Here is a 23,365-nt window from a genome sequence, read left to right as displayed (position 1 = left end):
GTTAAACCTCGTTTCAATTACCATATCCGTGCAATTACAATTATCTCGCACGCAAAGTATCGCCCCGCACAATTGTCTCGTTATATCGTACGCTAATTCTTTCCATTTATACTTCGCTTAATTCGGTTGATATGAAATTTGCCCGCAATCTGCGCTTCGTCGCCCGCCCGCCCGACTTGCGGGCAGGTGTATTAATCTCATTCCCCGTAAATATTTCACCACCTTGCTTTCGCGAAACAAGCAATTCCACTCTTCATAATATCCCCCCGTTTCCCTCCCTCCCCTCCACCCCCGTCCCGGCAACTCACAGTCCCCGTCTCACAACCGCCACGTTCATCAATATTTTAAATCCCACATCCCCGATTCATCTCGCACAGCTGCACGAGAATTCCCGATTTGTCACGATAATCATCGGAGCTTTCGGGTAAATTAATTCGGCTGCCGTAACTAAAAGCTGGAAACGATGCAACCGGTATGAAAATTGAGGATTGAAAAAAACAAAAAAAACAGCTTTTTTTTACTTGCAAATCAAAGCAAAATAAAATCAACGATGAGGAAATATCGTCGAAAGTAATACGTCGAATCACCGATCCGATTTTTTCATATTGAACTGCACTTTAGCGCACAAGATGCACTTGTACGGGTATACTTGTACGATAGAACGGGGTGACATTACGGGAGTTCGAGCCGCGCTTTCTTTCGACGAAAATGGGGAAAAATAAGACGAACAAAAATAGCAGATGTCACCCGGGTAACCGGAAGCGCGAAATGAGCGTGCGGCGATGCCGTTCGGAGGCGAAAGATGCGTGGGGTTGCTTCCCCGGCTCGCGGCGAGGAAACGACTGCCGGTGGTTCGGGGTGCCGACGCCGACGCCGACGTCGACCCACCCCCGGGTAAACCACGACGCAGACCGCGCACGCCGCTCTTCCCGACCGCGACTCTGTTCGCCCTCTTCCCCTGCTCTCCTCTCCTCTCCTCTCCTCTCGACCATCCTGCACCTCCCCTACAGGCAACGTTTTATGCATATCGTACCAGTTCGACGTTATATCGTCCAGTGCATGCCGTGCAGCGTTTACTTTCACGTCAGCCTTTGTCTTTGTCTTTCTCTCTCTCTCTCTCTCTCCCTCTCTCCTTCTTCGCCCGTTGTATTGACTCGATATTCGCCGAGATGCAGGCGTAGAATGCCCCTCGCTGTTAACGGTTAATTGAACAACGTTCGACTAAAGTTTCACCTACAGGTCATTTTCATTTTTTGACATTGTTCTTCGTTACATTATGCACTGTGGACAATTTCACACTCGAACCATATTTCTTGTCCAAACTCAGTATTACGATCCTTTCGAAGTATAACAGGTGTGTAAAAGGGTTTTTAGGGTCGATTTTTTTGTATTTTTTTTTTTAATATACACCGCGCTTCATCTAGCGACTCTTTACCATTCGCGAATAACGCGTATATATTAACATACTTATATTTCAAGTTTCTTACTTACAAGATTACTTCAAAACGACAGGTTACACTTACATGTAATACTCGTGTATCAAAATGAAGCCAATTCAATTGACATGTACGTATATTTCATCAAATCTGATATACAGTCACGTGCATATGCAACTTTAAATTATCTTCCAGAATGTATAAAACGATTTCCAACCAATACTTTATTAAGCCTTGATTCTACCCCAAATCAGTGAGAGCTGATTTTTTTTTTTCTATTTTGCATTATTTTTTTATACATATACAATCCAAGTAAGTAAATCTAATTGAATTGCCGCAAAATTGATACTTAATCTGAAAAACTTGCAAGCCCGGAGGAAGAATAATGCGGGTTACTTTACCCCAAGAGACGCGTGTCTCGGCAGGAAGCTCGTGCTTTTTTTCACTCGAGTCTCCTCCCGCTTTTTCTTTTTTTTTTTTTTTTTACCACCTTTTTCACTCTCTCGGTCGGCTCTCTTCTCTCGTTAGGAAAAAGAAAATTGTGAATTTTTCTACCCTTGCACGGATACGGAATCGAACCCGCGGAGTGAAGAGAAATATGCCGTATATTATACGAGCAGCTCTTGTCACACAGTTTGTCGAGCCTAAGTATATTTTTCCAAATGTTTTGTGACGAGGGCAAGTTTGAATAATACTCGTAAATCAGGACTCTCCCTACCTTTTTAAAGTTATTCTGATATCTGCAGGGGAATAAAGACTTTCGCCCACGTCCAAATATATATATATACACACGTATGTATGTGACACAAGGAGTTTAAAAAAATGGTATTCTCGTCGAAAGAATGTCAACTTTTTTTCTTCCAGGGAATGGCGAAATTGAATTTTTGAACAAGCGGTGGAAAAATTTTTTCCTCCTTCAGCGATGGCTCGATAGACTGAATTGAAAACGTGGACCGAGGTATGTGTGTAAATATATATGCTTACGTATTCCATAACATTTTTTTCAACTCCTTGTGTCACATTTTTAAACACTGATATATCCATAGCCGCTCGTATAATGGAAAAAAAAAAAAACGGTACTGCCGGCACATTTTAATTCATCTTAGTTTGCCAAATTCTTCTTTGACAATTAACTTAAATGACAATATCACTTTGAAACGTTGTTTATTATAACTTGAAGGTGAAAATCAAAAGTTATACCAATAATATCGTCTCGCGGTATTTTCTGACCGTTCAAATAGTAAATTCAAAAACATTCAAACGCCTACGCATCGCGTGGAAGGAAAAGAGAAAATAAAATTTGTCGTATGAAAAATGTAAAGCAGACGTTACGAGCGTGTCAACGTCGCGCGTCTTATCCGCATACCGCACGATGTTGCGGTTAATCTTTAACGGAGAATCGGGCTTTGCGACGGTATAAAGCTCGAAAAAATTACTTGAATTTGACTCGGCGTTTTATCCCCGTCGTCGCTCGTCTCCATTTATCACGATGACGGAGTGACACGGCTTTCGAATCACCGCACGGATTCCGCGGTTTAATACATACCGATACACTGAAGGTATGTAGAAAAAAAATCAGTCGAATCAACTGCCTAAATGGCCGATCACGGAAGGGCGAATAAAAATTTAGTCGCCGCAACCAAACGTTAGTTTGAGTCAATGGTTAACATATCTACAAATTACGCTACGATGGAAGAAAAAAAAACTGCAATTAGAGCCGATTTCATTTTTTTACACACATTTTTCCTTCAAGAGAAAAACAAAAATTAAAATGCGAGGTACCGTGGGGGGAAAGAAAAATAAGGCAACTTCACTTCGTCGTTAATTCAGCTCATTGTCCTTTCATCGGCCGGCGGGAAATTAATTAGCCGATTGTCAATTTTGCTGCAGTTCGTCTCTGCAGTATTTCGATTCGCTCATCAGGGTCAGACGCTGCATGCAGAGAATGCCGGATACGACGAGAAACGTAATTAGCCTTTTCAATGGGGCGAATTTCCACCGGATTTTATCGCCACTCTCAGATAACGCCGAGATAGCATCGCGAACCGGATGTAATGCATCTCTGTAGGCATGGCTTTCCTTTGATCTTTAGATCTTGAAATCTTTGATCATGGTTACTTCGTGCAATAATAAGAGCATTGCTTATATTTATTTCAAAGAGAATATTGCCGTTCGTGTAAGTAACTCGATTCTTCCTCCACTCGCGGTTTGTTATTAATTTACTAGGGTTTCGAACATTTTTTTTTTTTTTTTTTTGGCATCAATACCAGTTGCGTTTTCTTCACTGTACATACTATATTATCGAGGTGTAAATTCAGCGAACTAGACTCGAGATTCGCTGACCGGATCCGTATTTAATCTAGGATCCAAATCTAAACGTCTGATCAAACTCTCCCCCTTCTCCTCACATCGCCATCTTTTCTCCCTGACAATGAAATACAGGTAAAACGTAAAGGATTACTGCGAGCTAGAGGAAAATATTTCGTAGCTTTAAGACGGATGTGGATAAATACGATATGGGTCAGTGTGTAATAAAAACAGCGAATGCAGGAAAGGAAACTGGATCAAAGATCGGAGTTTTCTTCTTAGCTTAAATAAAGCTCGCGTATAGATACTGAGCGTGACCCGTTTTCGACCACCGAGTTCGACATTCTGTTTTCACATCTTTTGCGAAAAACTACGTAATACATAAATCGCGAATGTCAGCCTGCGGTCGTGGTCTGATAATTTTCTACCTAGGTATTTCAGGGGAGTTGGTTCGGAGTAAAAAAACTATACATAAAGAACGACACTTGTATAATAAAATTGAATCAGAGGTTATTATAGGTATAAGTAGTAGATAATTACACGCGCGAAATTCGAGGAGAACGACTTCGAGTAATGGCAAAATCGAGAGGGTGGAAATCGGAGAATAAACTCCGTTACTAGGTGGATAAATGTTTGAATACATAGTCGGTCGAATTTCAACTTTGATGCCACGTTTCGCGGTATAAAATTCACGGATCGTACGTTTATCGCGTTCCCGCAGTATCAGGGTCTGAATATTCCCGACGATTTCTATGTGAAATTTTATCATTTACACTGTATATGTGTATCACCGTTTACAAGAAATCGTGAAAGCAGATGGAGTCTACTATCGAAAATGACAATCTACGGCTGAAAGATTTACCGAAAAAATCAAGATAACGAGTCGCCAAAATTTCTCTCTTCAACATCTTTCAAAGCGTCGATGATGAGAATATATTTTTTTTCAAATTAATAAATCTATTTGTGAACATCTGTACGTAGAGTAACTACATTTTGGGGGGGGGGGGTATCTATCTCTAAATCAAATATATGTATAATCATTGCGTGATCAGAGGATCGTTATAAAAAAATCGTTGTTTTAATTCCCCGAAAATAACATTTTTTCCTCTGAACATCCTTGTATAAACGTTACGCAAGTTAATTTTATAAGGCAACGAGGCGATGCTGGGTAAAAAAAAAACATCATGCCGGTAAAAGTTGACGATGTTTAATTAAAAAGCTACCTCATTATTTTTACCACACGGCTTTCTCGCGAATGAGTTTTCAACTTCATCGCCTCCATATGAGAATCCGAATTTCCCTTTCGAGCACATCTCTTTGACGTATAAATATTCTCTTTGACGATATTCGTTTGTTTCTTTTTTTTTTCATCATTTCTTATCAATTTTTCATTCGTATCTGTAACTTGTACAGATCATTTGCATGTATATGTAATATACAAGTATAAAATGTATATAACTAAATATATATACTGCTTTCGTTTCATTCTCTTCTCGTCTCGCGTTGTAACGCTGTCGCGTAATATCTCGAGGCTTTTACTGATCTCTGGCAATGCGGGTGTATGTCTATACATGTATATATATATACACAGACACACACCTATATACCTGGTATATTAAAAGTGGTGTGAGAAAAAGTCAGGAAGAAGAATTCCCCGTCTGTAGTGTGACAAACGTCAGGTGAAAAGCCGTCCCAATTCACCGTATATCCTAAAAACACAGTCGAGCACGTTCGAGCAAATAACCGTGTCCAAGGTAAAGCTTTCGTCGTGTCTCCACGTTCGTTTCTTCTTCATTTCAAATTTCTCGTCATTTTCATTCCGCTCAGAATACTTTGATTTTCAAGTATCACCTCCTGCCAGCTACACCGAAAAAATACTTAAACAGGCATCAACGAAACGAATAATTACATGGATACCTAAACCTAAACTGACAATGAGCAATGTTACGTGGTATGAATAAAAGTTTATTCCTGCGGTAGACGCGAACGATCATTGAAATTATAAGTTTTAAAATCCCGAGTTAAAATTAGATCGACCCAAAGCAATGGATTATGCCTGTAAATACGATGGAGTTTACACGATATACATATAAATATGTATTTAAATATATTTCACTTCAGAGTTCGAGCGAACTTTACTCAACCTCTTCATCTTGCAACTCTGCCAGGCATATTTTGTCGAGATGAAAAAATTTTTCAAATAAAAGTTGCTCGGCTTATTACGTACAACTTGTATTAAACGCATGTATATACACACAATATACAGCAGCATGAAAGATACAAGACGAGGACGATGATTAAATGGCAAAACAAAAGTGACGGTATACCTAAAAGAAGGAAAGAGTCAAAGAGAAAGAAGAACTCTTCACTTTCAAACACGAAAATAAAAACCATAGGTGATTGGTACGACAAAAAGCATGATTTTGGTTTCATTTTTCGATTTATTTATTTACTTTTTGTCGTATTCGCATAAACCTCCGGTGATTTAGTAAAAAATAATGAATCGATCACTCGGCGAAAACCTGCAGTTGATTGATTTTTAATTTTATTTAAATTTGGCTCACTCGGATGAATATTTGGATTGGATTGGATATGGCTTCGTGGAGAGCGGGTTGCATTGTTATCTGCGAATGTAACAATGAAACAATTTTTGGACGAATTGGGAACACGCAATGCCTAGAAAAATACGAATCGCAAATTTCCCAAGCCATACAAATACACGTTCGCAACCCAATTTCTTCGCGTTGCCGCGCGTCTTTTCATTTCCTCATTTCCTAGGCACCTGTAACCTGAAGTTTTTTTTACAGATTTCGAAGTTTAAATTAAACGAGGCGGTTCCGTATCTTGAACAAAGGATCGAGAACCGTGTCGGCGTGATGTCGGTAATATTTCCGAGCACAAGTTGTCTCAAGACCCCGAGATGTTGAGGCTGCGGAGAGATACGTATATATATATATATATATATATATATATATATAGATAAATTGATGCTGAAGGAAAAGTTTTCCACAAAAGACAAAGAAAATCGAAAGAGAGAGAGAGAGAGAGAGAGAGAGAGAGAGAGAGAGAGAGAGAGAAAGAAAATCAGAGAGGAAATCTGTCGCGCTTCCGGGAATGAAAAAGGTAAGAACGGGGAAATAATTTAGGACGGAGGAACGTTTATTTAAACTTAAAATTCGCTAATTGGATACAAGATGGAATTTACGATGAAATTGAAATTTCTCATGTTTACCATCAATCGTTAAGATTGTGTTTGCCTACGATACGTTATATGCACACATGGAGCTATATGTGATCTAGGCATCTATGCACGTATTATAGGTACGCATTTAGAAAGAGACTATATGTATATTCTCATCCTCGAGCGTACGTATCAGAAAAACTCGTAACGTAAACCCCTGCAATTTAATTACCAGAACAAACAACCTTCTCCTTCGTGGAACGAGAGGAGAACCCTGGAATATATGAGATCACGTAATAATACTCGCAGGTGGATTCAAATATGTGCATATAATATGGATACTTGAACCTGGAATTACAAGCGACGGTTTCGATACGCACCGCGGATCCTATGCAAAGAAAACTCTTCGAAAACTTCCGGTAGAAACTCCGAGGAAAGTTGCGATCGATAATAATAATTCGATGAGGGATATCTCTCAATTCCGCATCATTGCATATAAAGAGAGTAAATCTTTTTCGTTCCATTTTCGTTGTTTTTTTTCTTTCTTTCTTTCTTTCTTCCTTTCCTTCTTTTCATTTTATTTTCATCCTACTCCGTCGCTCGTCACTTTTTTCTTTTTTTTTACCTCTCCTGCAGCAAATATACAGAGAATCGGTAAACTCGATTACCCGAGGGTGAATAATAAAATATATTATACCGACTCGAAGGGAAATTTATAATGAATATAGCTACGCGGAGACAGATCGAAAGTAAAAAGGACATTTTTTTAACCCCGCGCAAGGACGATGATTACATCGATTGAGATACTAATTTTATTAAGATAAATTCTCACTGCTTCTCTTTTCTCGCAACGAGTAATCATTTCTCGTTAACATCCCCCCCGTTATATGTATACCTCGGTTCGAGAGAAAGAGATAGCTTATTCGAAATTGCGGCGATTATTCGAGGCAATCAGGTTACGTTATACACGCGTAAGAATAAATTCGTAAATCGCAAAAATTGTTACAAATTTCATGTCGCGGTTACTGTTAAACTTTTTCAAGTCTTGAAGGAAAAAAAAAATTGCCAATGCATCGATGAATTGTTAAAGTGTCTCATCCTTCCCTTTCCCTTTCCTTTGTTCCGTTCATAATCCAGAGAGAACTTCCGTTGGGATTCGTACATCACCTTCGTAGGGTTAAGAGTATAGAATGACACCCGTATATATAACGGGTTGTAAAACACACATGGAATAACGACGTCGAAAGAAACGAAAGCGAAATGGTCCGCAGAGCTTTCGAGGATAGGTAGTAGCGATAAGGTCGGGTCCGCAGGATAGTCGTACCTACGGTGTGTAAAAGAAGAAAAAAAAAAATAAAAAAATAAAAAGAGAGAGAGCGAAAGAGTGAGAGAAAGCAGCGCCGATCCGGAGGAAAATATCGCGGGGCAATAAAGAAGTCAGGGGAAAAAGCGCCGAGTTAGAGTGCTGCACCAAGACCAGAAAAGCCGTTGAAACGAGAAGCAGAAGGACGAGAAGGAGGAGGAAGATGAGGGGAAAAAGAAAAGGCGCAAAAGTAAGGGGTGGAAAATCCGGTCGAAACCGAAGAGCGAATCTGCAAGAGGTTCCTTCCGCCGCGTTTTTATCCCTGACCAGCAAGCAGCGAGACTCCTGCGAGACTCTCCGGAGTCCGACTCGAAGGGTTCGGTTAAGTCTGGAAAAGATGGGATAGACTCGATAGTCCGGGGGTTAGGTCCCAGGCACTAACTAAGTCGGTGGTGCGAACCGCAACGGGTAATGGGCCGCGACGCGATATATCGCTCCGAGTTCAGATATTTATAGACACCGGGGACAGAAACAAACCTGTAAGGCTCCTCTTCTCCTTTCCCGAATGCACCGCATTCTTGAGTTTCACTCTGATGCGTATTAAATGGACGTGAGAAATCACTTTTGCACACGATTTTTAGAATCAAGAATAGGATATCAGATTTCGAATTAAACGGGAGTTTCACTCTAAATGAAACTACAAACACGAATTCAAGAAAAAACTATACAAATTTCACACTAACAACATGCAACGACTCTTTAATGTAACCCGTTCTCGATGATTAATTGCTCGATATTTTCGGTGAAAATTTACGGATATGAATTTTTTTTATTTCTTCATTAACCAGCCGTTGAAACACTTGTGACAAGTAAGTCGTCGGATGGAAAACGAGAAGTGTATATTATAGTTAGCTGAATACAGAGATTTCTAAGATGAAGCTTAATTAGTCGACGAAAGCCTTGAATTTTTTTCCATTTTCCTAATCGACGTCAACTCGATAAAAAATTTCATTTAGATCCTCGAGTAAATTGCCGAGGGTTGCAGAGTTCGGGTGACGACGAGAAGTTAGGAGTAAATATCTTGTTAAAAGTTTTTTCCCAATCACAGGCAAGAGTTCGGTGTGTAGGTGATAGTCTCGTTAAACGGTGATAAAGTGCCTCACTCTGTACGATGTGGTATTTTTAGGTGTACGTATACACACACCTATACATACATACGTATACAGTACATATGCGTACAGAGTTGATGCCAAAACTAATCCTGCAGAGTCTTAATAAGGGTTGAAACTCCCTTATAATAACAGAGGTATATAAATTACACGGCGTCGTCTCATTGGGCAAACACAAATTACACGGCGCTACCTTGAATTATTGAGTAATCGAAATCGGAGCACCTATCAGCTTACGGACTTCGAACTCAGACAATTTCGCGGTGTGAAAAAATAAATCGGCTTTTCGACCGAGCGGGGTTTTCGTACCGTATACACGGGTATAACGTACCAATAACACAGTTGCAAACCTTTGAAAGCGAATTACGGACTAGGCGGGGATCGGATAGTATACGGCATAAACGTCAAAGAAAGGATAATATTACGAGGAGCCCATTCGCGAGCGGCAAAAGCAGGTCTATAATCGCGCCTACGAACTGCGCAATTTATAACACAGGTAGTGGAAAGAGATTTCGGGGCGATTGTTGGTAAGCTTGATGTTTATTAGCGGTTACAAATGCAAAATTTCAAAATGGAGTAAATAAAGTTACGACGTAAATAATTAACTATCTACTATCGATCATCCGTTCACGTGGGAGTTGTTTCGTAACCTTCGCGTCGTTAAAACTCAATTCAAGCCCGAGCTGACTTGGGGTGTAATATTGCAATCGAATTTGCACACGTCTGGGTCTTTCCACTTAATACGCGCGATTTCCTCCATCTGATACACATGCGGAAGGGTAGATAATTGGATCAGATTGAAGTTGGTAAGATTAACGTAACGGAATATTGAAACTAAAACCATTGATTTAAAAATTTAGAACGACTATTAAAGAGTTTAATTCCCAAAATCTGTGTAAACTTTGCTTCTTAATAATTGACTACTCAATTCGAGACGATCCTACAGTTGCGAAATAATGATTTTCCCTGAAAATAAATTGTTACATTAACGTTGTGAACTTTTCACTCTCTTGTAATTGCAATGTGCAGAAGGTGTACCTATGTATACCCATGGCAGGGTTGTATTATTATTGTTATCAAGATTTGTCTCTTAGGAATTTAACGGATCGCAATTATCGATTCGGTTATACATATACATGTTAGTTCGATGAATTGGGGTACAAACTGGTAACCGTATTAGCTTCAATAAAATTAGACAAACACCACGATCAATTTCACTTTTCGCTTAAATATCAGCTGGATGCGATCGATCTCATCGTTCTCGATCTGAAATCGTGGGGGAAGTGAACGAATGAGTAGAGAGAAGGCGTTCTGTGAAATAAAAAGAATGAAATAAAGGTAAAAACAGAGATGAATGAGAAAACCAGGAAGGCGAATGAACGAATATATTCGAATTCGAAATAGTAAACGGCGACTCTCTCGCGTAGAAAATAAAGGGGGGTAAAATATCATGGAGGGAAAACGTGACCTCATCGAGTTTTCGAATACGTACGTCTATCGTAGGTACGGAATTCAATTATTCATTGTTATATGTAGTCGTATCATTCCATACGTCTACGGTATAGCAATACGACGTGAAACGTGGCTGGGGTGGAAAATTTTACGAATAAAATTCCACGGTTCAACGTTTACGAGCTGAGAGATTATATAAAAATTTGTATACACTGAACAATTATTCAGACAACTCTAGTCATTCCAATTATTATTAACGTCAAAAGCATTCGCTTAGCATGATTGCGGTAAATTCATATTCAATATAAAATCCAGTTTGCGATTGCAGATCACAAACATTTGTCCAATTTTTTTTTTTTATCATCACATTTTTAGAGTATACGTATAAAAAACGATATACATCTCAAGGTGAATCACGTTGAATTAAATGCAAATTAACCTATCGTCATTATGATTCAACATTTGATCGATAAATCAGTTGAAATTTGATATTATAATAATTTAGCGTCGGTGTTTTAATAAAAGTCTGTCTGATGAGGAAAAAAAATTCATCTATCGTAAGATGTTTTGTTTTTTCTTAACTGACTCTGAGAAAACGCTTCATTTTACGCTAAGCAATATCTCTTTTATGAATTTACAACGCAGTAAATAATTTCTTCCAAGAAATCAGGGTCTCTGTTGTTCTAGATCGTTATTTCGTACAGTACAGATATGGTATACACCTTGATTGTATAAATTCATATTTTGATAACAGTTCATGTAAAACTGTCTTAGATTAAATGAAATTATTTACCACGTATACATCGTATACGTAAGTAAAGACGATCGATCGTTACTTTTTAACAATGAAACAAAATTTCATCAAGTAAATCGAAAACCGAATGACAAAACTTATTACAAATAACATTCATCGTCAGTTCTGAGATCTCGTTTGAAATTTTTACAACGATCGCAAATAATCGGCAGCATTGTTCGTACGTGAAGATATAGAATTTTTCCAAATGTAAAAAAATCTGCAAACGCGGGCGAGACTTTCATGACAAAAGCCGCATCGAGTTGTTACGCAGGGGTTGGTTGGTTGGTTTTGAATTCGTTCTTCTTCTCCGCATACACCGCGGGAATTATTTATGACCGGGAGTGCTCTCGAAAGGGTGAAGCGAGGGTGAAGGCACGACATTAGGCGTGTGGCACGGCACGACACGGCACGACGTGGATTTTAAGCCCGCGAGAAAAGAGCCGACGAGGATGCACAGGGGGCTTTATTATAACTCGCATCGTATTCTTTCGACGCGTGAACGCTACGCGGGGTGATTAACGATCGCGTTATCCGTCACATCCACCCCGCAGGACCAACGACGACGCCCCGCCCCCGAAAAAACCTGCGACCCTCGACGTCCACCCCGATACCCGAGAGTATTCCTGAAAGGTGACGCGCGAAATTTAAGGACGAATGGAATCGGTTTTTCAATAATTAGGGACGACTGGCTGACTCAAATTCGGTCGAGAATAACGCGAAAAAACCATTCTAATATTTTTAATAGAAAGTAGTGCGTTTCGAAGATTATCTTTTTTTCAATTAATTCGATTGAAACTTCTTCAGTAGACGATAAATAATGTATCCAAAACATTTCATTTCTTCGTGTCTTTTTTTCATCGAAATGTTTTTGAGTCGTCGACGTTCTACTGACCTACTTACAATCCTTCCCTTTTTCTAAAGATTCTGAATAATCAGTCTTTTGTTTTTTGTACTCCGATTGTTTGCTAAAATATTCTTCCTAGAAAAGGGTGCAACTTTTAATCAAGCAAAATACACGATTTGAAACGTTTGAAAAGTTTCAAATCAAGATTTCTGTGAGTAGAATTGAAATTTTCATAGCATAAAAATACTCCAAACTGTTCTAAAAACTATGCCAAGAGAAAAATTATCTTATGAAGAGGCTGAATTTCTTAAGCATTTTTCAAGAATTTAAATAGAAGGGGACTTGTAAAAAAGTTTAGATATTCATTATCACTAAACCGTACATTTGCATGAAAAAGAAAAAAAAAAAAAAACCATTAATAGAAACAAATGAAACTATATTTTCAGGCTTTGTACGTGCAATGAGAATAAAAAATCTAAGAAAATAATTAAATTGCAGAGAAAATGGATGAGAAAGTTGACGGAAATATTTAACCGTAAGACAGGATAAAAGTATCTCATTTCCGTTCGTGAATGATTCGCTACATGAAAATGTAATCGTGGTCCAAAATTAGCCTGAGATTCGTCATTTCGATTTCTCGGGAAGTGAATGTCGTTCATTTCTGATACACACGATAATCGAGTCGATTATGTCTCTCCCTGATTTACCGCCGCGTCAAAGAAGAGACGGGGAAAAAATGACTCGGTAATTTTCACCGCCACGCATGAGGCGCGTTAAAATGCTTGACGAGCATCCCCGATCCCATTTTTCAACGAGAAACTCCGCGGCGGCACGTCTCGGTTATAAATTATTTCCTAAACAGAATTACCGGCAGTATCGCGTGACTTTTGGGTCACATTATTACCGCTAATGGGTCCGGGATGTCGAACCGCGCCTATCCGTTCAACCACCTTGTATCCCCATGTTCGCCAAATATAAAGATGTATTGTTCGCTCGAGTTTGATATTTTGCACGATTCGCTTTCGTAAATTTTATTATTATTTAGGGTTATTATAATTATAGGGTTATCGCAAACTCTAGTTTTCAAAATTTCCCCACCACTTTTTGCCAAATTTATTCTTCAAATCCAACACATTTTCTCAATATTCCATGTCGGATCGAGGAAGCATCCGACAAAAATTTGATGCACAAAAATCGTAAAATCGTAAAAATTGAAAAAACTGTACATATAACAATTCTGTACGTAACAACTATTTTACAACGACTTAAAATGTTTTTTTTTTTATTTCTTACCGATCTGAATTTGTTGTTGTAAAGAATATCAATATACATTTTTTTTCGGAGTCATTCATCCATTTTCTTCGGTGTGAAAATTTGAAAATTTTTGCAACAACAATGTCTCTTCTACATACATAGAAAAATATAAGAAGATATTTGAGATCGTAGTAAGACTGTTTTAAAAAACTACACAACACAAACCAATTCCCATATACTTTCAATACCAACTCGCGATGAAATTAGCAAAATTCACAAAATTTTCCAAACTGGTTTCATTTTATTTATTTCCCTGAATTTTATCGCCAACCAAAAATGCACAGAGTGTAAAAACCTTCGTCCCTAATAACAGAATTCCTGCAGTTACGTGAGGCGCTTACTGTTATACATACACGTACCTAGTAATACATACACAAAACGATCGTGTGCGAATATATGAATTTATCGAAAAGAATTTTTATCAAAATCCAGGTACACAAGATGTAAATGAAACATGTATACAACATAGATGGAGGCTGCGTCACGTATTTCATACTTTCGCAAATACCGAGGAACCCCGCCCACCCAATTTCCGGGCATCTACACGCCGCGAACAATTCCCGTTTAATATCGCACGGGTTTCTGCAGATTTATCCAGAGCCAGCGAAGGACAGGCGTAATTGGTCGATTGAAGAGAGAGAGAGAGAGTCGCAAGGATGAGGACGAGTGTCCTTGAGGAAGGCGGATTCAGCAAAGGTAAGCTGCGTTCTGGATGCTGGCAGTGCGGAAACACGAGTGGAACGGAACAGAACCGTCGAATTAATGATGCGAAATGCAGACGAGGTGAGAGCCGATTTAATGAACTACCGGTAACGACGTATAATGTATAATATGCGCAGAGGTGTGGGTGTGCAAAGGCGTTTCTGTAACGAACTGCACTTCGCAGGCGTACAACAATTTCACGACTCATCCCCTCGACGTCGCGGTTTTCACCGTTTCCCGCATTTCCGTCCGTTTCAACCAACCGGCGCGATAAAGTGAAAAATGAAACAAAGAAAGAAAATAAACGATACGCCGATTCGTTACACTATACTGCAATTTTAATATCTTTATTCGGATGGGAAAAAATTCCCAGATAATTATTATAGAATACCGGATTTGTAAAACGGAAAAGCTTAATTACATTTATGATCGTTTATATGTACACAATGTTGTTACAAATCGTTCGATTTTTGCAGAATCGATTGATTCGTCGGATCATCACGGAATGAAGCCCAGAATTTCAAACTGGACTTTAAACTATTCTGTTATGAGACTAAATTTTTCACATGAAAATCGTTTGGTCGAAATTGGTAGATTATTACCTGGTTGTAATAAGCTGTTTGAGGAAAACGATTATTTCGAACAGATGTTGGTAAATGATGGTGTGGAACCGAATATTCGTTCGTTGCATTAATTTGTGGTCTCAAGATTCCAATTACAACAGATTACGAGTCGAAAAATAACGAAGGATTCGAGTGTTGAACCCTGAGAAAAAAACATCTGACCAAGAGAATCGAGGAAAAAGTAAATTACAGTAATTTTCTCAACCTATTAAACGCACGATAGAGTTCGGTCGTATTTCTTAAAATCCCAAGACTGTGGACAACGAAACACAACAGATGGAGACGGTATGCTGGATTAAATAACGAATCTGCACGATTCAAGGAACTTTAATTCGTTCAGAGTAGAAAAAAAAACGTCAAAATTTGAAAAAGCAAAGACTGGATGCATTTCAAAGTATTTCATATAAGATCATGTACGATGTTATAAATTTTCAAAATTAATTACGAAAGCGTTTTGACATCGGCATTATAAGAACATTCCAAAAAAAAACGGGTAAAACAGAAACGAACGAAAGCCTGAGCCGATGTTTGACCTTAAGGTTCGTAGTTGCAGATCCCTACGGGTAGGAGATTACCGGAAGTGGATTTTCCGCCCCGGGAAACAGTCGATACGGAAACGGATTCAAATGGAGGCACAATTTTACGTCGGAGGGCAACGTTACCTGGAGTGGAGAGCGCAGACGCGCGATGTTGACGACGAGTGAGTCGACGGGCGTGATGGTAAGACGTGTAGAGAAGGTTCATTTCGATGCTGATGACCTTGATGGTACTTCCGGGAGTTGACGGAGCTTCGCAGCGTCCCCGGATGATGGCGATGCGGCGTGGACTCCTCACTGCAAAAACAAACCCGGAATATCCGGCGTTAGTAAGCTCGAGCTTCGATTCCTTTGGGTTACCCACCGAGCTTTTCCCGACCTATTTTCAACCCCGGCATCTCGTTTTCAACAACTTTCGCAAGCTCGACGGTGGCTCGGTCGGTAATACAGCTCGCTACGCCACGTAAAATCATTTTCTTTTCTTACGCTGACACGTTTTTGAGATTGGGTTCGACACACCAACGATGTATATCACAGTTATTTTATGTATGTGTGTGAACTTGCGATTTTGAGGTTTTTTTTCTCCATTCCGAAGACAGATTCATTCGACTCTATCAATTTTACTATTTATTTTCAAAGCTCCATTTCATTACCAATATTTCAGTAGAATTACAATTCATTGATTCTTTCCAACTGCATTGTTTTACCGTCCCGTTACTCTGTTTTCAGAGGAAAACCGAATGAAAAGTTGAGTTTTCTCTAAATCTCCACGTTTGAAGTCTAGAAAATCGCCTCCAATTACTTCCCGATGGACGTCTGTGTGTTTTGCTTGCATGTACGTACGTATGTGATACATTTTTTTGTCCGACGATTTTTCGAGAACGATTGACCGGATTTCAATGAGTTTGGTATCAACCAACGTGTCTTATCGAAATTTAGAAATGATTAGATTTTGAATTAGACAGGTTCAGTACTTTTCGAATAGTATTGAATAACAAAATTATAAAAATGTAACACAAAATGATGATATTTTGAAAACAGATAAACGGATTCGAATGAAAATTGTCACCACGAGAGGTTTCGGGTCGCTGACCACGAATCTAAAGTCCGATTTGCGAAAGTTTTATTATGATTTACATTATTATTATCATGATTTCAGGTCAAAACGAGTTTGAAAACAGGAAGTTCAAAGGCTTGCTCGTGGTTATCCCAAACCCGCTTGTTTTTTAAACATCGAATCGAACCCGTGCCCATATATTTCGACACATTCTGGACGAATCAGTACAAACATAACCGTATAAAATTTTTACATCATCAACGAAGAAATAGTTAAAAATCGGTCAATTTTTTCTGCTACACAACTGAAAAAGGCAAAATCATAAATAGACACGCATCACGACTTGTATTAGATAAAGCGAACATATTATACGTGTAAGTAGAAGCGCTGACAATAATATTCGTAGCGTAAGCGTTTAAAAAGGGGCGTTCCTTGTGTGACACTTATACGTACATCCATACGTACATACACACGTTGTTCGTATCTTATCTTCTCGCACGTAATTCCGTGTATAGCATTAGACCGCGACGAGATAATGCCGCCGGTCTTGGTTAAGATAATCATGATATTGGTGGACGGGTAACGAGCTTAATCTCCGGTAGGGAGAAGACGTCGTTCGAACGTTACGGGATAATACAGCACCTTTAAACCTCTTACGATCAGCCGTAAATCAAACTTCGAACTTGGTATGTGTACCAAATAGTCTCTTTACAGTAATACAAAGTATTAATGATCATCTTCTATAAACGACGGTTAATTGATTGATGCGAAAAATTATTTAGTACAGGTACTAAAAGTCTTTCGCATTTTTCATTCAAACATCGTACGGTGTTTCAAAAGGTGAAGGTTTTTCGGGAGGATTCAAGTATTTTTAAACGTTTGCAATTTAATATTGAAGAGAGATCTGCCAGCTACGTTTTACGCTTGTCGCTCCGATTGGGTCCGTTTTCTCGGTCGACAAAAAGATCTTCGGTGAACAGAGAATATTTCAATTATTGAAATTCGGAACTGATTTGCCGAAAATCTATAATGCAAGGAACGTTTCGAATTCATTGTTTTTTTCAACTTGGCGTAAATTGTATAAAAATCTAACTGCAACAGTCAAAATCATTTTTAATTTTCCAACATTTTTCCAAACTATTTTCAATCTTAATCCTTGATATTCGTATCCGTGATTCGACAAGTAACAATCAAACATTGGCAAAAATTTACAACACTTTTTAAAAATCTTCCAACGACGCGTAACAACTTTTATACTTTCTAACAAAGTACAAGTAATTCTGTGAATGAAATCTCCGGTATAATCGCCCGTGCAATATGATTCACAGGTTAAAATACCAGGTGATCGTCATCACCGATTTCAGTATAAGACGGCGCGAAGTGCAATAACCGTACCGTGAAATTAACTATGACCAAATTAATCCTATCAAACTCGCCCTGGAAGCTCTCTCCATAATAGTCCATCAAAACCGATTACCTTAGATTCTCGTTCAGCTAATCCCTGATTACTTCCGCTCATAAAATCAAGATAATCATGCACGACGTGCGACAACTTGAATGAATCGGTCAGTTACACCACGAAAGAATGATTCGCGATACGTTTGCCCCTTTCATCGCTATAAAAGCTTCAAAGAGTAAAAGTAGGTAGGTACCGGTGCCTTATTATGCGCGTTCACGAACAACGAGGCAGCTTATCGAGCCTCGAATAGCGCCGCAAAACTGAACGGTTCCTTACACCGTGAGAAAATACATAATCATACAAGCGTGCGTAAGCTCGTCCGTAACGCACACAAAAAAAACTCTCGGCGTAGGTGGCGAGTGATAAGCGTTATCGACGATACGAAAGACGCCGTGTGAGACTTCGGATCTACTCCGAGTTTTTAAAAAGGTTATACGACGGGAAAAGGATATAAGGAAGGAGAAGAACGGCGCGGAGGCAAACAGCCGTAAGGACCCTTTAACAGATCCCTGACCAAACCGTTAACAAGGATTGGAGGGCTGTTTACGCGTTCCGCGGTAAAGACTGATAAAAGAGCAGTGTGAGGTGCATTGTGTACACAATAACGTACCAGCTAGGTGCGCACATGTGTATATATATATGTATATGTATATATATCACAACCATTTTATATACCATGTACTGCAGTACTACATACACCGACATGTGCAGCAGCCGACGACGTGCAGAGCTCAGGTGATAAATGATATCGCAACAGACGTACATGCACGGGATGATAAACGAGGTGCGTCGTTGTTGGAAAACTGTGCGGAGTATAGTTTGTTTTTTTTTTTTTTTTTCAAAATTGTTATAGACGGTGGAAAAATTTTACGAGATTAAAAGAACGGAGGAAAGGAAAAATATATGATCCCAGCGTGTAGTGAGCAAGAAATGACGATGCGTGGGTCATTTATTTTCCGTATACCTACGTTGTATGAAACATATTACAGGTTATACATCGTATATACGTGTATAGATCGGTAAATTTCACGCGAAGCGATGCTGTCCGTATGTTGGTTGCGTAGCGCAGGTATCCATGGATATCACAACCGCACGCATGCCCGCACAGTTTCGTTTCTAACGTACCGAATGGATATTACAACCACGTAACTCTTGCATCTGCTTCGCGACCGGAAATAACAACAAAGACTGAAGTTATTTTCCCCGGCGACTAGTTAATTGTGCACAGGTGAGAAAATAACGCCCGAAATACAGTATACGAGAAAAAGATAATCACATGTTGGTGTTGTTTTTTGTTTTCTTTTCTTAGGTGCCTGTGTGCTTTTACTAAGAAGGTGAAAAATCCGATTGCTTGTTGGTACGACGCAATTAATCTGAACGATAAATGATCGTGGTCTTTAATAAACTTGAATGAAGATTCGTTGACGAAATGAGTTAATGGTGACTCGTTTCACTTCGCAAATTTATGTATAAAGTTACTGTTAACTGTACACGATGTGTAGCATGATCTGCAGTTACCGAAAACCATTCATACGCCATAGAACAGCGGATGAGGCTGAAGTTAGTAACGTTAACGTAACGAAACATCAGGTAAAAATCATTATTGCGCAATTTTGGAATTACTTTCAAGGAATTGTTTTTGCAAAATATGAGTATATTTCATTCATCATGGTTGATTTTTTACTATCTTCCTCCTCATAACAGCGGAAGCAGAAAAAATTAGTTCCCTGAAAACTAGACGTAACGCAGGATTGATTTAATAGTTGGTGGGTTTCAACGGGATCCAGAACCTCTCAAAATAGGGAAATCAAAATTTTCCGTTTCCCAAAACCGTCCAAAAACGCGTGCCCCTCGTACAACCATCTGATTGTGAGAACAAATGCGCGTATGGTAGATTGTCGGTGTAAGATTGGTGTTGGTGGACGAGGGTGCGGGTAACAAGCGCGTACCTGCATGAAGAGCATACACCAAGTGGAACAATGTGTGAGAGTGTATTACACGATGCGTGCCGAAGTAGCGGCGTTTCGAAGGGCAGATGTTCCGCCGGAAATTATAATAACAGCGTCCGAGTTCGTTCGAGATAAGATAGACCCGTCGGTGGTGTGTAAAATATCGAAAACGATGAACGAAGCAAGGAAGGAAGGAAGGAAGGAAGGAATAACATCGATCAAACGACGAGCGCTTTGCGATAACGAGCAAATTGTTGATTAAGTACCCGCAGCGAAGGAGGAGGAGGATTCCGAAAGAAAAGAGGGAAAAACCGAGGGCGAAAGCCACGCGCGTCGTTGTTTGGAACGTTGTTACCGCACCGAACGGATGATAGCCTTCTCTTTTTCTCTTTCGAATGGTTATAAAGTTGTTGTCGTACCTTGTCGTGTTGTTGCAATTCTTAAAGCTGACCATTTTCCTGAGATCCGTTTTATAAGTTCAACGGAACGACGAGAATGATCACCACCAGCCTTGAACTCGAGAGACTCGCATCACACCTTCACCGACAAGCACTGGTGGGCACAGACACACACACACACACACACACACACACTCGGAAACGCGGAGTGAATTCACCTTGAACCAACACCGTAATCATTATACCTCCACAGATTTTAACGACACAGCATCACTCCACTAAGGTAACCAATCGAAAAACGCAGAGAAACTGAACTTGTCTACTCCATTGATCCCACAAAGGAACACGCAACGTCCAGGATTTCGAATTGGAGTATCGCCGGTGCTTCCTTTCATTTCATACAACTTTCGGCATGGCACCTGACAACCGTGAACCGCTTACCCACGCGGCCTGAGGGCAACTGACGAGCTCTGAGCCACGCTGAATGACCACTTGTCCCCTCTTTCCCTGGCTACCCGACACACCGAACCACAGGCGTCAAGCCATAGTCCAACCAAAGCGACGCGTCTTCGGGTCTCTCGGAGTATTCCGACACCCTCGAAGGGATGACGAAGTGCAGGGATCATCCACGCTCACGAAAAGGGTCCGATGGCTTTACCGAGAAAAGGTCCTTTTCCTCCCATTCCAGTCCTGCTCCGACGAGTCTGGGTCGTGTTTCATTCTTGAAACAAACCAGCTTACGGACGTTGAGACTGCTGTCATGGTCACTTCGTGCATTGTGGTAAATCAATCACTGTGGAGAGTCTGGCTACATACCGTTGGGTCTTGTTCGAAGATCGTTATCTGGTGATGGTTTAAAAATTAAACAAAGTACGTACCGTCGAAACGATGCTGTTCGCGGGTGAAAATACTACGACTTGCTTGGTCTTGTAACGAGGTTGACATGTTTGAACGTTGTCGATATTCGCAACCGTTATTTAGAAAAACCTCCAAGGAGTCGGTCACGATCTTTACCGGATTATGAAATCGGTCGAGACACTCCGTGGTTCGTATAATTGCGATTCAGTTCGGACGATTCGCGGTCTCAGTTTAGCTAACCAGCGTCTTCGCCTCCTCGTCCTTTGTTGGCTTCGGCGAAAATTGGATCCTTCTCTCCTCTCCTCCCCGGCTCTTCTCCTCAGGTTCCTTCCATAATCCTCCATTTTCCACTCTTTCCGCGGTTCGTCTCGCGGTCGGCCATGCTTTGCGGTCATCCTCCTAGGAGTGTATTAAGACCTTTCGAGCACGAAGGAAAACCGCCAGGGACCCGAAACGCGGAGGCAACCGTACAGATATACACGCCGTGCGGTAAACTCGGTTAAAATTGGACGTCCCTCTAATTGGAGAGACCGTCCACGTTCCGCAGGGAACGGAAGGAAGGACTCTCTCCATCCGTTCGTCGTCTCGTCTCATCCGTTACAGGAGTCCATTGTGTCCGGCACCGAGTCGGGTGAACTGAAGCGAAGAACGGAGAGGTGAAAAGAGAGGAGGGAATATTAGATCGCGACGTCGGCAAAATGCCTCTTTCTTATTGTTAGTCGCATCGGAATGCCTGATGATTGGGGTTATAGATCGGCCGCTAAGCTCGCACTCGTATGCTTCGAATATGTCTCAAGCACGTGACCGCGAAGGAACACTCAATGATCAAGAGATAATAATAACGCTGAGAGAGTCTGAGAAATTGGTCCGAGAGTATCTTACTCGTGAACATTGGTTCCTTGTTATTTTTGAGCCTTTACGAAAATTGGAAAAACTGTTGTCATCCTCTGGCAGAGTAAATGAATTTTTTTCTTTGTTGGTGATTGATAGTTCAGCTTTAAAGAGTTCGTTTCGGTGTGTTTCGAATCTGTGAAGAGAATCGGAAGGATGACAATTTGTTTTTCACTTCTGTACAGCTAGAATAATCATCGGTTGATGGTAATTAATGCACATTGAAATGCACTCGGAAAAGCTTGAGGCTTAGTTCTGATACGTCCAAAGAGAATGTTACGAAAACCTAAACGCAACGCGAGTGAATCGGTAATTCTCGCAATTCACCCATATTTCACCACATTTGAGATTCTCGGCATGACGTTCAGCAAATTTCATCGGCTTGTTACCGTCAAGCTTGCGGCCAATTGCAAAGGATTACAGGGGAACGAGACCCGTCGAAGGATTCTGACCCCGAATCAGCCCCAATTTGCATTGTTATTTGTATGTTGGTAGGAGAATGGCGGAGAAAGGGTGGTTTTGATTGCCACCCCTCCAAGCCCAGCATGTACACCTGCCCTCGATTAAAAAATTCATTTATCCGAAGAGCGACGTGGCGGTGCAATGCATGTAAAACCAGAGGGAAGAACAAATTGGCGTATAAAGGTACATTACAGCTGGTACCATCATCCATAAAATACGGACGCCTTCATCCGTATGAACGGATATCGTTTGCAATTAAATTCCTCTCTTAACAAGGTTGTACAGTACTGTAAATCCGCAAAAATACTTTATAAACTCGAGTACCAACGAGCGAAAGGATTTAATCGCGTGAGTATCAAATTGTTGTATCGATTCGTTTGCCCCCGTATTTGTTTCTTCCTTTTTCTTTTTCTTTCCCCAAAAAAAATAAAGAATTTACATTCATTCGTTCGCGAGATTAATTCAACCGCCACGGTATAATTAAAAGAGGAAACAACGGAAGCTTGAATGGACGTACACATATATATTGTAAAATCGCGGGAAGTTATAAACAAACGGTCCATGTATAATATTTGTAGGTACACAAAGTATACATGTATAGACATTTTGTTTAGCCTCAACGATGGGA

General features: G+C 40.1%; 1 protein-coding gene across 4 annotated transcripts in view; it reads right to left on the bottom strand.

Annotated features, from left to right (window-relative positions):
• The window catches only part of LOC124185318, a 142,247-nt gene extending 121,289 nt beyond the window's left edge, over positions 1 to 20,958 (bottom strand). For all 4 annotated transcript variants that reach the window (XR_006871366.1, XM_046575960.1, XM_046575961.1 and 1 more), the window contains exons 1-2: positions 20,548 to 20,958; positions 15,790 to 15,960 (exon numbers count right to left, since the gene is read on the bottom strand). Coding sequence is in view for 3 of the 4 variants with exons in the window: in XM_046575960.1 (XP_046431916.1) it covers positions 15,790 to 15,960; positions 20,548 to 20,582 (206 nt within the window). In the remaining variant the exon portion in view is untranslated. The remainder of the gene's footprint in view (positions 1 to 15,789; positions 15,961 to 20,547) is intronic.
• Between the last annotated feature and the right edge of the window lie 2,407 nt (positions 20,959 to 23,365).

The sequence above is a fragment of the Neodiprion fabricii genome, chromosome 6 (genome assembly GCF_021155785.1).
Source record: "Neodiprion fabricii isolate iyNeoFabr1 chromosome 6, iyNeoFabr1.1, whole genome shotgun sequence".
Lineage (NCBI taxonomy): Eukaryota > Metazoa > Arthropoda > Insecta > Hymenoptera > Diprionidae > Neodiprion > Neodiprion fabricii.
This window is presented reverse-complemented; position numbering and strand designations above follow the sequence as displayed.